At 41.4% G+C, this 17,392-nt stretch overlaps 1 protein-coding gene across 1 annotated transcript in view; it reads right to left on the bottom strand.

Annotated features, from left to right (window-relative positions):
* LOC146004060 (uncharacterized) overlaps positions 1-17,392 on the bottom strand; it is a 117,148-nt gene that overhangs the window by 58,038 nt on the left and 41,718 nt on the right. The window contains exon 2 of the mRNA XM_083142675.1: positions 4,156-4,390. Within this exon, the coding sequence (XP_082998801.1) occupies positions 4,184-4,390 (207 nt within the window). The 3' untranslated portion in view covers positions 4,156-4,183. The remainder of the gene's footprint in view (positions 1-4,155; positions 4,391-17,392) is intronic.

The following is a 17,392-nucleotide window of genomic DNA, read 5'->3' on the forward strand; positions in this document are numbered from 1 at the left end:
CGTATGTTGATTTCGTTTTCTCAGTAAGGATACTTTGCATTTTATCTGCAAGAAAGGACTAAACATGACGCGGTGTACAGTTCATATAATGCAAAATCAATTGTCACAAAATTGAAGACAGGACTCAGTTTCTAAGACCAATGTAGTCATCGACTCCTTACCAAGTACTAAAATTAACATGCCTTGCTGAAGACCAAAATCTTCATACCCAGGTTAAAGGCCGAAGCTGCAAAGGGACGCTCTTCACAAGTAAGGACAAACACAGGACAACCCAAGACCACACAGAATATAATATAGGTTGTGTGGGTCGAGACGCCAGAGCTTTGTTAGCCTGCAAAATGGAGTTACCTAGCTGTTCTCAGTGGAAGAAAGGTTGAAGGACATGTGGGTGCCTTGCCAAGAAACCCCTAAAACCTTCCTGAAAGATACAGAAAACGGACCGGTGACCTTGGAATTTACCTCTCTACCACTATCAGTTCCCGAGATATCAATAGTTCACACGAACGAAGGGATAATACGGTGGTCACATAAAAGTGACTTATAGTACGTACTATAGTTGAGTTACTCTAAAATCACCAGAAGCGAGTCTTGTTACAATTTCAAACATTTTAAAAAAGTCTTAAGTTTGTTTCATGTGTTAACTGTTAAGTGTAATGTCTTTTTAGCACATGTGGTTCTGTCTCACTGCAAGGAAATTAACTATCCCTTACGAAAGACTGTCACAACTGAATGGCCGGAAGTGTTTCATTGTTATGTTGACTGAGTCAACCTTTCATTAAAACCCTCTACGTTTATATACCTATTAATCCTTCAAGGAAGTGCGGTCGTGAGTAAAGAATGAATTGAGGTATCTACACAATTAAACATATTTAATCTAGTGTTGTAAACAGTCACTTGTATTGCTTTAACTGAGGTAATGATTCATTTTTATCAACTACCAGTGTCATTCGGGACTGCATCAATACCGATTTGTGGAAGATCAACGGTAACTTTTATTTTTACCTAAAAAACTGTACAGTACTACAATGAATTGACAGACTTCAAACAATTTTTGATTGATTGATTGAGTTGGTGTTTTAAGTCCACTTTATGCACAGTAAGGCTAATCGGGACTGGACCTACAGTTCAAAGTGGGATCCGAACCACTTGTGCCTCCATCGGGTATCGAACCCGAGACCCATTGATTACAAGGCAATGATGCTACCTGCAATATTCTGGCCAACCGTGGACACCAAATTATATGTACAGATATCACTGAAACTCCTGGAGATGGAAACGTAAACTATAAGAGGTGCGTACCAAAAGTCCATAAGATTTTGGCAAATCCCTCAAAGTTATTAAATCTAGAATATCTTTGTCACTTTTCAACAAAAGTCTACACATGGTTGCAATTTTCTTTCCCACTAAAGGCACCTGAGAAGTATTTGCGAAGGGTGTGAAAAATGGCACAGCCCAGGACACATCCTGGATGCTAAATATGTGTCCCACAATTAATCCTTTAGGTTTATAAACAGCCAAAAGTCATTTGGGAAAGATCAAGTCAGCAGGTTGGGTGGAGTGTTTGTATCCTGTGAAAAAATCTAACATGTCTGAGCAATCCATTAGCTCAGCGGAGAAGAAAATGTTACTGTGAAAGATCTGGCCGATATTGCTGCACTTCAGGAAGCAATCTCTTATCCAAATGTTGTAGAAAATACTGTCCATTGATAGTTTGTCCAATTGGTACAGTGTCAGACAGAATTAGTCTCCTTTTGTCCCAGAAGATGGCATAAAAATCCTTCGATTCGAAAGGACCTGGAGAGAAATATCTTGGGTATAAAGGAAGAGGAGTGTTTCCAATGTTTTCTCACAAACATTCCTCAACTGACGTCATCTCGAGCGGACAAAAAATTGATCACGACACGTTCAATTTCCATAGTGAAGTCTATCGTTTCAGGGTGGTGTATTCAGAAAACCTCCCTTCACAGATTAATTCAAAATGAGTGGTTACAGTCTGAACTTTGTACGTTTGCACAGTTATATCTTAAAGCCTGAGTTAATTCACACATAAGTACGTTCATCTAGTCCTAGAAGGTTTTTTTTTGGATGAAAGCAAAACGGTATGGATTTTTGATGTGCACCAAGTATAAAGGAACTCGATCTGATTGTCCATGTTTATGGTGGTAAAAAGATCGGCCTATCCGTAACAAATAAAGGTGGATTTTTTTCAAATGGTCATGGCATAATAATGAAAGACATCCATTATCTAGACTTGGCTCGGAAAGTAAGGAACATTTAAATATAAATTGTTGTGTGATGAAATAGGACTCAAATTCTAATTTATTATTATGCAAATTATCCCCGTTAGCAGTTCGCTTAAAACTATAACCAATAAACTGCACGCAGAATTCTAAGTATGTTAATTGACACAATTAGATTGACTCTAGAAACATTATTAAAGTCCGTAAATTATTAATGAGGCATTTTTCGGTTATCATAAACACACAGATATATACTGGGTGAGTCTTTTAAAAGAGGCCCCGTGGAAAATTTGCTCCTTGCATGTAGGCAACCCTGGTACACCGAAGAGAAGAGCGGGGTAGAGAACAGTCCAGGATATCGGTGCCAAGTAGTTTCGACAGCATGACATAGAGGGGGATTGAAAAGAAAGTGTCCAATGATGACCTTGAGGCAGGCAGCGTGCAGGTCAGTTGAGTGTAGTTGATCAGCGAGGAAAGTTGTGAGTGTGGTTCCGTGGGTCAGCATGGTGTTAACGGTGCAGCAGCGTAACTTTGTTGTCGAGACGTATGCACGCCTCGGTTCTTGGAAACAGTGTGCAGATTTGTTTACGACGGAGTTCGCTGTGAATGGAGTTCCAGCGAAGGCCCCAACCAAATAAGTAATGCAAAATGGCGGGAAACCGGATCCGTGCTGAATAGGCCAAAAGTGTGTCCAAAGACTGTCCGCACTGAGGCAAAGGTGGGCGACGCAGCGCAGCTAATGACAAGCAGTCCACGAAAATCATCTCGGCATTTGGCACAACAGTTGCAGGTGTCCCAGTCAGCCGCTATGCGGATCCTGAAGCAGGACTTGAACTTGCACGCATTCAAAGTTACCGTGATGCATCAGGTGCGGGATGTGGACAAGGCAGCTCGCGTGCAGTTTTGTGAGTGGTTTCTGTCCAATATAGCTCGGAGGTGCTGCAGGATGGTTACTTGTTCATTTCCGATGAAGCATGGTTCCATCTGTCAGGCTACATAAACTCCCAGAACACACGACACTGGTTAGGTGACAATCCACCCGTGTTCATGGAGGTTCCACTGCACGCCCAGAAACTCGGTGTCTGGTGTGCCGTGTCGTCACGCCGCATCTTCCCCGTGTTCTTCCATGAGACTGTTGAGTGAGTGTTCACGCCTGATCGCATCATCAGCCGTGGCACGAACCAACCTTGGCCACCTCGTTCTCCAGATTTAACACCCTGTGATTTCTTCTTGTGGTTAGCTCTAAAAGGACAGGTGTATAGCAACAACCCTCACACACTCGAAGAACTCCAGAACAATATTTCACAGCTATCCAGGACATCCCGCAGGATGTCCTCGCCCGTGCTTTTCAGAACATGTGGTATCGTCTGCACACGTGCCTTGAGGTCAACGGAGGACACATCCAGCACCTCTTCTAGGTAGGTTGTTGTCACGCTGTACTGTATTTACAGAAGAGATGTTTCATTCATTTACGTTTATGTCAAGTTGTCTAAACTGCTTGGCACAGATATCCTGGACTGTTCTCTACCCCGCTCTTCTCTTCGGTGTACCAGGGTTGCCTACATGCAAGGAGCACATTTTCCACGTGGCCTCTTTTAAAAGACTCACCCAGTAGAAAAGTGTATTTATTTTACCTGCTATCCCGTGTATTGCACTAAAATGCAATGGAGGCAATCAGAAGGGGTAATCTCAAAGAAACCAAAATTAAACGTTAATGGAAACATTAAAAAAATGCATTAACCTTGATTTTATGCATTTCCAGTTCTGCTTGTATATAATTTACTACGTAAATAAATATATATATATATATATATATATATATATATATACATACACGTAGATATAGATTTATATTTTAAATTAGATTATGTACTGGTGTTATTTGTTGAAAGCTAATAAATAAATATACGCATACCTTAAGATATTTCATCCTCATTAGGAACTCAGCACTCTTGAAGGCGACTAGTTTCGCTGTTTGTCCTCTCGTCGTTGTTGTCGTCGTCCTCGTTCGTCGTGGGGACCCACGTCCCGTCCTCCAATTGATGGAAGAGGGAGGAGTAGCGGGGGACCATCTCGATAGCCTCTTCGTACGCTGGGGGAGCGTCAGACGTCTCCTGGAGGTCGTCGAACAGAGGGTGAGGACGGAGAAGCTGCGGAAGGAGAAAGGCTTTCATTAAACAAACCGTATATCCTCTCGTCAACTGAAATTCAGCAAATTTACGTCAGAGATGCGATTACATTCGGATGCAAGTATCTATGACGGTACTAGACGCACAGCCATGAAAATAGGCGGCTGGGCGGAATTGCGCTGGTGCCACATATGGGAAGATCAAAGCGAGAGCGGGACAAAAGTCGCTGGTTCCCGCACACTCTGTGGTAACCTCAACCGCGCTACGTTGCAGGGTGCGAAATCCTTGGGGGGACGGGGGATTTACCCCACACCAACAATATTGGCCTAAAAAATCACCCCACCAAAAATTTCCGGTGGGAGAGAGTTTTTGTTACAACAAGCAAAAGATAAGCAATTACTTTTAATTTCAAATATACTTTACTAAGAATAATATCGAAAACATACACAAATTAGTGTAGTTGTGAGTATTGAATGCATTCTCTCTCGAGAGATCATTAACAAATCTACATCAATAAGCAAAATAAATGAAAAACAAGAATGCAAGAAAATAATAACTATGAAATCTAATTGATTTATATTAACATAAAGCACAAACTAAACAAAAACTTACACATAATAAAACCACTTGAACTATTTCATAATTTATTAACATCTTTAACCAGTTAGTAGAGGAATTAATTAACTGCTTTGCAATATCTGATATGGATGAAAGTAACACATTAATTTCCTTTATGTAAATAATAATAATATATTTTTAATTGAGTAATTTATTTTTACTTTTAATAACATTACAAATATGTATCGTATAATTTACACATATGTTGTGGAGAAGGGGGTTTGTAGATGAAGAACTTTCTTCCCGCCACCAGTTTTCAATGATTTCGCACCCTGCTGCGTTGCCTAGTTCGAGCGTCAGACCGACCTCTCTCCAGGGCACTTTTGTGTCATCCCTGGCCTTTCGAGCAAATACTGTCGGTCACATGGATTACACAACTCTACAACGAGACCTTTCATTCTCTTAAACCTTCAAACACATGGGGTTGTGTTCTGACGTGGCAACAGCGCGAACTTCTGCCACCCACCTAATTTCATGCGCGTGAGTTTGATCACCGTATGTAGTTAGAAAGTGACTTAGAATTAGACAACTAAAGTCGCGTTGCTCCAATTTCTGCTACTTGGTATCGTTCAGCTAAGGTATTGCAAAATTACATATGAAGGAAGTGCGTAAGTAATCGTGAATTGTGGGTACACCTGACATTAGCCGGTTGTTAGGTAGAGAAATTGTTTACTGTAAAGCAATTGTAATTATGGATCAGGCCCGTACCCAGGATTTTTTTGAGGGAGGGGAGGCAGATCCGAAGATGTGGAACAAAGAGAACATCCGAAAGGCATTGTATTTATTGAGTTTGGTTATTCTACGTCATTTTTCTTCCGTTTTTTGGCTAATCGCGACGATGAGGATGAGTGACGTTAAGAGGACATTGATGAAGGAACATTCACAAATAACACCCATGCCAAGGCCAAGATCCGCACCCGGGACCCGTGGCGTCATATCGCGCTGTGATAACCACTGTGCCATGGTGGCCGGCGAAATGCTGTTGGAGTATTAGATGTGATCATAAATGTTATGATAGCATTTCAGGCAGAGCTAAGTGTATACACCCCATGGGTAAAAAAAATTGGTGAATGGTCCATTACTGTTTTCATTCAGTTTGTTTTCTACAGTGTGATGATCACGTACTGAAATAAAAACGCCACTAAGCAGATGCCAACATCTACTTCGTAGGAACAGAATCCCATCTCTTAAAACAACACAAGATGTAGAGTAAAAAGAGAATGAAAATACTGAGACAATTTGCCTACTATTACCTTTGCCATTGGCTGTACAACTGCAGATTTGCAATGTTATGGTCCAAAGTAACGGGAAAAACCAACTCATCGATAGACCCCTCCCCAATGGTTCCAATACTAAAATTTTTCATTACTGCAGACTTGCAGAGTCTGTCTCTTTCCACAAACAACTCATTCGTTTAAGCAAGGACAAAATCAAAATTCTTGCACAATCTGAAAAATCATCAATGTTATTTTCGTAGGGTATTATAGGTTCATATTATAATATATCAGAGTAAGGTTACGGGCTTCTTATCATTATATTTTTTGACGAACGCCTGATGAATGTCAACATTACAAAATTCTGCATTTCTAAATGAAACTCAGCTATACGCTCAAAAGCTAAAATTATATTTCTCATGGGTGTAAACTGTTCATCATGGATTATGAATTTTGTTCGTGATCCTATTGAAAGAGCCTGGTATAGAATGACCACGATTGTGGTCTCTCTCTGCCGTTATCAAGATTTCTTCCAGATAACACAGTTGTATCTGTCTATAGCACTGAACATAACAATCCGCAGAATTTTCTCCAATTTCCTGCCACGATCTGTAAATGTCTTACTTGTAGTTGTCAGACCTTTAGAATAATTACTTTAACTGAAATGAAACTACAGTCGAAACCGGTTATAACGACTCCGAAGGGACCACCAATTTACGGGCGTTATAGCCGATAGTCGTCAAACAGTTTTTTTCCCGTAAACATATCAAATCCGTAAGTTTTATGTTTTAAACTTGCTGTATGTGCTATAATAGTCATGAATGAAACATCCTCGTTCCAGTTACTGTATTACAAAAATGTTTTACAGTACAAAAATGTATTACAGTACAAAAATGAAAATACAGTACAGTACTCTATATATAAATTACTGTATGTACTACAATAAATGAAATACTGTAAATTGCGAAGTCCTACACTTTCTCCTGTTTCTCTTTTTACAATGTTGTACAAATGTGATGTACTGTACCTTACACATTAGAAAAATCCAACACACATTACATAACCACAAAACATCAATAACCAATACACTATTATTTCACTTCTGTACTTTAGAAAAAATGACACATTATCGGAATTTAATTTTCTGGTTTTATACAATAACAGTTAAGACAGTGCTGTTTATTTTTTTAACCAGTTACTTTCACTTTACAATCCAATACAGTAACACATACTACTACAGTATACTGTTCTACTTCATGTAATCAGTTATCTTTGCTTGCTTTTTGAACTTAAGATGGTGCGTACGCATTTTGCATTTGACGATGCATTCGTGTCAACGCCTCATTATTGTCATTTGTATTAAACTCTTCTTTGAAAATAAGATTTTTTTGTAAAGTGGTCACTGCACTGAGAGCTTCGTTAAGTGATGGCACAAGAAACTGTTCTTCTTGTTCGTTTTCATTTTCGTCAATCATGTGTTGGCTTTGGATGTCAGCTACAATTTCTTCTTCACTCGCTGAGGCACACACGGATAGGTTGTTGTCTACTTCGGCAAAGTCCTCTACTTCACAAGTTGACAAAGATGGACCAAGTTCTTGCACTCATCTTCATCATCAGCAGTAGGTGCATAAGGCCGGTTCACCAACCGAAAATGAGGCTCAAACCGAAAATGAGGCTCGGTGAGGCTCGCAGTGTTGCCAACCGCTTATTCGAAAAAATCACCAAGGTTTTTGGTCTAACCTAACCTAAAACAGCAAGGAGTTGGCAATTTTGCTTGAGAGTTCAGAAAACCGGAAGTGAGGCTCGGTGAGGCTCGCAGTGTTGCCAACATTTTACTCGAAAAAAAATCACCAAAGTTTTTGGTCTAACCTAACCTAAAGCAAGGAGCTGGCAACGTTGCTTGAGACTTGCGTTACAGTGCATAAAGCAAGGTTGCCAACCCACTGGTACTTTTGCCATAGCCTTTTACAAAAAAAAGAGAGAGGGAAGAGTTAAACAACCGACAGCTTACCCACAGCCTTTTTTGGTCTAACCTAACCTAAAGCAAGGAGCTGGCAACTTTGCTTGTGCAATCAACCCGGTTGACCGCCCTCAAGTAAAAATCAGCGTTGCCAACTCCTCACTCGAAAAAAAAATCACCAAGATTTTTTTTGGTCTATCCTAACCTAAAGCAAGGAGCTGGCAATTTTGCTTGTGCAATCAACCCGGTTGACCCCCCTCAAGTAAAAATCAGCGTTGCCAACTCCTCACTCGAAAAAAAATCACCAAGATTTTTTTTTGGTCTAACCTAACCTAAAGCAAGGAGCTGGCAATCTTGCTTGAGACTTGCCTTACAGTGCATAAAGCAAGAAGCTGGCAACCTTGCTTGAAGCTTGCCTTACAGTGCATAAAGCAAGGTTGCCAACTTACTGGTATTTTTGCCACAACCTTTTACAAAAAAGAGAGAGGAGAGAGAGAAAGAGAGGAGAGAGAGAGAGGGAAGAGTTAAACAACCGACAGCTGCCAACACCCACCCTAACCTAACCTAACCTAACCCACCCTAACCTAACCTAACCTAACCTAACCAGGTCTAACGTAACCTAAAGCAAGAAGCTGGCAACCTTGCTTGAGGTTTGCCTTACAGTGCATAAAGCAAGGTTGCCAACCTACTGGTATTTTTGCCATAGCCTTTTACAAAAAAGAGAGAGAGGGAAGAGTTAAACAGCCGACAGCCTACCTACAGCTTTTTTTTGTCTAACCTAACCTAAAGCAAGGGGCTGGCAACCTTACTTAAGGCATGCCTTACAGTGCATAAAGCAATTTTTGCCAACCTGCATATACTAAACAAAGAGAGCCGGCACTGCCGTAAAAGAGGGAGATGGATGGATGGGAACACTGCACGGGTTCAACGTCATCAAATAAAAATCGTCTTAATGGTTTTTTTCTTGTAAGGCATGATCTCTATTTTCTCGCAGTGTTACCAACTCCTACCTACACTTTTTTTTAGTTGGCAAGGGCTAGAGAGAGAGAAAAACTTATAGCTGGGAACGGTAATGAGCGAATGTGCCATATCGTAATTTTCCAACTCCGTATATCGCGACTTTTGTAAACCTCTTTCTCTCGGGGGAACGATGTGCCACACACACACACACACACACACACACACACACACGCGCGCGTGCGCGTGTATTGTGACGCAAGCAAACAGACAAAATAATAATAATTGTTGTTTTTTAGGATTCCTGGCCCCCCTGGCGTGGTGCCCAACCAAAAAAGTAAAGGTTTTCCCGTATGGCCTTCGAACGTAGAATTGATTGACGTGCGGGCGAATCTCTTCTGGAATGTTTTTCAATTCGTACATCTGACCATACATGCTATTCATCATCAATTTAGCCGTGTTCTGTTTGACGTCTATTTCGAGCAGTTTGCCCGGCGGTAAAGTCTTATTGTTTTTTAAATTTTTTGATTTTTTTTTACGCAAGGCCATGATCTTACGGATGTACGTGATATTAAGCGTGTCTCGTGAAAAATACACGTGAAGATCAGCTTCCGTACAACCGGCTGGATTTGTAACGCCGCGATAAACATCAACTTCCGTACCGGGCAGAACGCCTGTTCCGGCGTGGAATTTGCGCCACTCCCAAGTTCACGTTGAAAGGGGAGAGGCCAGCTGCTATTTTGGCCATGCACATGCCCTCTTAACTTGCCCCGTAGGACACGTTCTGTTCTCTTACGAGAATTAATATAGTTTGTCATAGAACTCTCCAATTCATGACTTAGCAAAAACAATCTGTTTGCGGATTCATCACGTACGCCTATATGTGAGAAAAAGTATGAATAGAACCTATGCTCGGAAATCGAAAATGGCGACCGGAAGTGGGGTTATCTTGGAAACGGTAAAACTTAGGAAAAATCTGTTTGTGGTTTCATCATGTACACCTATATGTGAGAAAAAGTATGAATAGAACCTATGTTCGGAAATCCAAAATGGCGACCGGAAGTGGGGTTATCTAGGAAACGGTAAGACTTAGGAGAAATCTGTTTGCTGATTCATCACGTACACCTATACGTGAGAAAAAGTATGAATAGAACCTATGCTCGGAAATCCAAAATGGCGACCGGAAGTGGCGTTATCTTGGAAACGGTAAGACTTAGGAGAAATCTGTTTGCGGATTCATCACGTACGCCTATACGTGAATAAAAGTATGAATAGAACCTATGTTCGGAAGTCGAAAATGGCGACCGGAAGTGGGGTTATCTTGGAAACGGTAAAACTTAGGAAAAATCTGTTTGCGGATTCATCACGTACGCCTATACGTGAATAAAAGTATGAATAGAACCTATGTTCGGAAATCCAAAATGGCGACCGGAAGTGGGGTTATCTTGGAAACGGTAAAACTTAGGAAAAATCTGTTTGGTGATTCGTCACGTACACCTATACGTGAGAAAAAGTATGAATAGAACCTATGTTCGGAAATCCAAAATGGCGACCGGAAGTGGGGTTATCTTGAAAACGGTAAGACTTAGGAAAAATCTGTTTGCGGATTCATCACGTACACCTATACGTGAGAAAAAGTATGAATAGAACCTATGCTCGGAAATCCAAAATGGCGACCGGAAGTGGGATTATCTTGGAAACGGTAAGACTTAGGAGAAATCTGTTTGGTGATTCATCACGTACACCTATATGTGAGAAAAAGTATGAATAGAACCTATGCTCGGAAATCGAAAATGGCGACCGGAAATAGGGTTATCTTGGAAACGGTAAGACTTAGGAGAAATCTGTTTGCGGATTCATCACGTACACCTATACGTGAGAAAAAGTATGAATAGAACCTATGCTCGGAAATCGAAAATGGCGACCGAAAATAGGGTTATCTTGGAAACGGTAAGACTTAGAAAAAATATGTTTGCTGATTCATCATGTACACCTATACGTGAGTAAAATATGAATAGAACCTATGTTCGGAAATCGAAAATGGCGAGCGGAAATAAGGTTATCTTGGAAACGGTAAGTGTTCGCGCCCGTCATCCAACAAGAAGACTCTTTTCTTGTTTCGGCCGCTGTTTGTAGCATTCCAGGAAGGTAATGGTGCTGTAGGTAGACTAATACACATAAATGAAACACTCAATTACTCGAACTGATGTATTCGTTGCAAAATCTACATTATTTGCAGCCAACCTGCAATACATCTCTGCTACAGCGTCGCTTCTCTCCTCCCAGACTCTTCACTCTCTCACTTTCAGTAGGTACTAGTGTAAAGAGAATAACATGGCGGCCATCTTGGCTCCAAAAGCATAAGGTACGGAACATACCGCCCACCTTGAAATTATTAATTTCAACACTTTACAAAGTACATACATAGAACACAGTTTTGATGAACAAATGTAAATTGAATACAATTTTCCCAAAATTTCCTACTGAAAATGACAACACAAAATTAAAAAGAAATTGAACGAACTAATAATTGCCTTTTGTGCATAAATTTGAAAGTTTAAGTTCTTTCTCATTGGTGTTCAACTTCACTCACTGGTAACAGGGACAGCTTCACTGCTGGCCTCTTGTAGGTTCCTTCACTGGTTCTCACTGTTGCTGCTCTAACCAATCCATCTTCACCTGGATGAACGTTGATTACTCTGCCAAGTTTCCACTGTTGAGGTGCAAGCTGATCATCTCTGACCACAACCAAGTCATCGACCTGTAGATTCCGTTGCTCCCTTCTCCACTTAGGACGTTGTTGTAACTGAGAAAGATAATCCCTACACCATCTGCGCCAGAAATGCTGTGTCAGCCTTTGCACGAGCTGCCACTTCGACAGTCTGTTCATTTTTATTGTAGCAAAGTCCCTATCTGGAGTAGCTATCAATGCATTTCCTATTAAGAAATGGCCTGGAGTAAGTGCCTGCATGTCGTTAGGATCACTGGATAGAGCAGTTAACGGTCTGGAATTCAAACATGCTTCTATTTGTGTCAATACTGTATACAATTCCTCAAAGGTAAGTAGGGCATTCCCCACAACTCTTTTGAGGTGGTATTTAACTGATTTGACACCACTCTCCCACAAACCTCCTGCATGAGGATTACGAGGAACATTAAAATGCCACTGGATGCCTAAGCTGCTTAGAGCACTTGAAATAGTTTCATTGTGCTTTGGTTGTTTTGCCAATCTCATGAATTCCCTTAACTCTCTATTTGCGCCAACAAACGTTGTTCCACAATCACTGTAAATATTACTGGGTTTTCCGCGACGAGATACAAATCTCCGAAGTGCAGCCAAAAACGTCTCTGTAGTACCACTGCTCACTATTTCTAAATGAACTGCTTTCGTTGCGAAACAAACAAATAAGGCAATATAACCCTTATACTGCTTACGAGAGCGTCCAACCATTTCCTTCAACAGTATGGGCCCTGCATAATCCACACCACAGTTTATAAATGGACGAGAAGGATTAATCCTAGATTCTGGTAAGCTACCCATTAATTGTTCCCCAGCTTGTGTACAAAAGCGATGACAAGTTACACATTTCTTCACAATGTTACGCACTGTATCTCGCCCTCTCAGTATCCAGAATGTTCGTTGCAATGAGGACAACACTAACTGAGGACCAGCATGAAGATTAAGTAAATGTTCATTTTCAATTAATAAGTGAGTCAATTTGTGCTTTGCAGGTAGCAACATTGGATGTTTATGGTCCACTGTTATTCTTGCTTTGTGTAGCCTCCCTCCAACACGAATGACACCTGCCTCATCAACAAAGGGAGCCAAACACAATAACCTGCTTTTTGTTGGCAGAGGAATTTTAGCTTGTAAACAATGTAATTCTGCTGTGAATTCACTTTTCTGAGCTTGTTTTACAAGAGAGGTCGTTGCTGTCATAAGCTCTTTAGTTGTCAATGCTCCTTGCCTTCTCTGATTCACTGACTGACGAGCATTGAACACAAATCGTTGGATCCATGCCATTATTCTTTGCATTTTAGAAAAGCTTGAATATCTACTGATCAGATCCTCTTCTACTGTAATGTACATAACTGTAATGGCAATCTTCTTCTCTTCTTTTGTTACTTCTTCCAAAATTTCGTTGCTTTTCTCATGATGATCAAATGTTGGCAATGAAGTTGCTCGTAAGAACTCTGGTCCCGCCCACCATAACTCACACTGAGCTAAGGCTGAAGCACTGATACCTCTTGTAGCAAGATCTGCAGGATTTGATTTTCCCGGGATGTGTAACCATTGTTCACGACGAAGACTCTCCTGCACTTCTGCCACTCGATTTCCTACAAATGTTTTCCACCTGCTTGGTGTTGAGGATAACCAAGCAAGCACAATGGTAGAATCAGTCCACACACATGCATCTTCCAATTTGTAGGATAGTGCATTGGAGATTACTACGAGCAATCGTGTCAATAAAACTGCCGCTGATAGTTCTAGCCTTGGTAGAGACATTTGCTTGATTGGAGCCACCTTAGTCTTTGCTCCTACCAACCTCACTTCAAGATGACCATCGACATAAACTGAGCGAAGGTACACTACCGCACAGTATGCTTGTTGTGATGCATCACAGAAACCCACTAATTGACAAGCTATAGCATTTGCAGATACAATAGCACGTTTGATTTGTAATTGTTGCACTACAGGAAGTTCACTACAAAAATGTAGCCACAGTTCACATGTTTCCACGGATAATGCCTCATCCCAGCCCAACTTTTCTTTCCACAATTCTTGAATGAGTATTTTTGCTTGTATGACTGTTGGGGATAAGAAACCAAGAGGATCAAACAATTTTGCAATGTCAGATAACAATAGTCTCTTCGTCAATGTATGACGTTTTGGTGGTAAAGTCACAAGAAAAGTGAAGTGGTCAGCACCAGGATGCCACCTTAGACCTAACGTTTTCACAAGTTCACTGCAATGGATATCTAAAGGCACATTAGTTTCTCTAAACTCTACAGGTACTGCTGTCAACACTTGTGGCTCACTAGAGGACCATTTACGTAACTCAAAACCACCCCTTGCTAGTAACTGTATCAATTGTGACTGCAATTCGATAGCTTCTTCCACATTGCTGGCACCAGATACCAAATCGTCAACATAAAAATCATTTAATAACACTGGGGCTGCTAATGGAAATGCATTCATTTCATCAATAGCTAACTGCTGAAGACACTTTGTTGCAAGATAAGGTGCACTGGATGTCCCATACGTCACCGTGAGTAGCCTATAGTCCCTTATCAATTCTTTAGGATTGTCGCGCCACACTATTCGCTGAAAGTCTGTATCTGATGGATGGATCAATATTTGTCTATACATTTTGGAAATGTCTGCACACAAAGGAATTTGATGTTTCCTGAACCTGAGTAACAATGGAAGATATCACCTTGCAATTTTGGCCCAACTTGAAGCTTATCGTTGAGACTAATCCCTGTTGAAGTCACTGAACTGGCATCAAAAACTACACGAAGAGGTGTACTGGTGGAATTTTGATTGATTACAGCATGATGCGGTAAATAGAAACTATCACATGGTTTCTTTCTCACTTCACTTGCAGGAACAGACTCCATATGTCCCAAGTCTAAATATTCATGCATGAATTCTGAGTACTTCTGATGAAAAACAGGAGACCTTGCAAACGTCCGTTCCATTTGCTGTAATCTCGCCACAGCTGTTTCACGAGAGTATCCTAAGGAAGGACTGTCTTCCTTGAATGGAAGGCTCACACTGAACTTATTGTTTTCTCGAACATGAGTCACCGAAAAGTGCTCTTCACATTGTATCTCCTCTATTGTCAGATGCCTTTGCCTTGGGACCTCCTCTACCTCCCAGAACTGGCGAAGTGCACTATCAAGACTACAAGATGCATGAAATGTTGCTACTGTCCTTACCTTGGGAAAGTCCACACTGCCACACAGAATCCAACCAAGAACAGTACGTAGTGCAGTAGGTGTTCCCTTTGGCCCAACACGTTTGCCACTTTGCATAAGAAAAGGAAACAAATCTGCTCCAAGTAAAATGTCCACCGGTTCCATCACATAAAACCTTGGATCTGCCAACTTCAGTCCTTGAATGTGTGTCCACTTCCTGAAGTCTGGTAAAGGTTCCCTGGGAATGTTTCCTGTTATTTTAGGAAGTACGATTGCCCTTGTGGTGAATGTTTTCCTTCTGCTACTGGGTTGGAATTGTAGATCCACTACTGCACTGCCTACACCTACGCCTGTTGCTGTAATTCCATTCACAGTGATGTCTGCCTTTTGCTGACGTAAGCCTAACCTTTGCACACATCGTGAGGTCACAAAAGAAGTCTCGGAGGCACAGTCTAGGAGCGCACGAACTGGTTGATAAACACCATCTCTTCGCTGCACATAAACAACTGCAGTGGATAGCAACACTGGCTTTAGTCCCTTGTCTCCTTCTCCAGCCACATGAGAAGAAACTTCTTGGGGGGAAGTTGTTGTTTCACTAGAGTCACTCTGCTTATAAAAGTGTAACAACGTATGATGCTTTTTATTGCAAACGCGGCACGCCCCTGAGTCACATACCGATGCCCTATGATGACCTTGAATGCAATTATAACACAAACCCTTTTCTCTAACAAATCTCATTCTGTCCATTACCGAAAGGCTTTTGAAGTCTTTGCACTTGTATAGCGCATGATGCAGTTTACATTTTTCACAGGTATCATCCGACACTGTATGATACACACCCTTGAACTGGGAGCTATTGTGAGTCGACTGCTTCAATCTCTGAGCACTGAGATTTGAAGCTGATAATGCACGAGAACGCTGATCAAGAAAGTCACTCACCTCCTGAAACGTAGGCAACTCGGTTGTCTTTAATGAAAGTTCCCATTGTTGTCTAGTATCACTGTCCATTTTTTCTGTCACATGAAATACTAGGATAGGATCCCAATGTTCTATGGGAATGTCCATCACTTTCAACACGCGAACACACTCGGTAGTTGTGTCTAGCAGGCTACGTAAGGCTGCTGCGGATTCACGTTGCACTTTGGGTTGCGCGACTAAACGCTTGATTGTGTCCATAACAATTTCCCGTTTGTTTTGATAACGCGAATTTAGAATGTTCCACGCTTCTGCATAGTTATCATCAGTCACCGGCATGGACTGGATAAGCAATGCAGGTTGCCCCTTTAACGAAGCTTTCAAATACTGTAGCTTTTGCGCACTGGATAACTGTTTGTTTTTGTCCACCGACGCGATAAACAAATCACGGAAAGAAAGCCACTCTTGTAATTGTCCCGTGAACACAGGCAGCGTGAGCTTCGGGAGACGCACTTCACTTGTTCGTGCTTCTGTCGATGACGTCACCGTAGCTTGAGTCTGTTGCTGCTGCAACGAACAAAGCCTGCACATGGTTGCATCCAAACGGTCTTGAATACAACCGATTTCACCGTCATAACTCTCAAAAGTTGCATCATCACACGCACTAGCCAGGTCTAATAATAACTGTTTACAATCGTCCGTTAATTGTTTGGCTTTGTTTACCGATAACGCGATTGTCACATTGTCCAGTAAACCCGCGTTCACTCTATTCTCAAGGCGAGTAACTTCTCGCTTGAGCACAGTCTTTGCTGCCGATATGGCTTCCATGTTTATTGAGTCACGCACGGATTGTTGTTGTCCAAACTACAATGCACGCACGAAACACTTCCTGGCACTACAAAAGGTGCACTGAAACTGGTTACACGTAGCAAACAGTATGTCAATGTATTTATTCACAGTTCACGAATGCACACTAGCACAAAAGTTCAACACAACACAACGAATGCTGATCGCAGGCAACATCCGGCCCGGAGGACCATGTTCGCGCCCGTCATCCAACAAGAAGACTCTTTTCTTGTTTCGGCCGCTGTTTGTAGCATTCCAGGAAGGTAATGGTGCTGTAGGTAGACTAATACACATAAATGAAACACTCAATTACTCGAACTGATGTATTCGTTGCAAAATCTACATTATTTGCAGCCAACCTGCAATACATCTCTGCTACAGCGTCGCTTCTCTCCTCCCAGACTCTTCACTCTCTCACTTTCAGTAGGTACTAGTGTAAAGAGAATAACATGGCGGCCATCTTGGCTCCAAAAGCATAAGGTACGGAACAGTAAGACTTAGAAAAAATATGTTTGCTGATTCATCATGTACGCCTATACGTGAGTAAAAATATGAATAGAACCTATGTTCGGAAATTTGAACGAAGCGAAC

Source organism: Lepisma saccharinum, chromosome 21 (genome assembly GCF_977018435.1).
Source record: "Lepisma saccharinum chromosome 21, izLepSacc3.1, whole genome shotgun sequence".
In the NCBI taxonomy this organism is placed as follows: Eukaryota; Metazoa; Arthropoda; class Insecta; order Zygentoma; family Lepismatidae; genus Lepisma; species Lepisma saccharinum.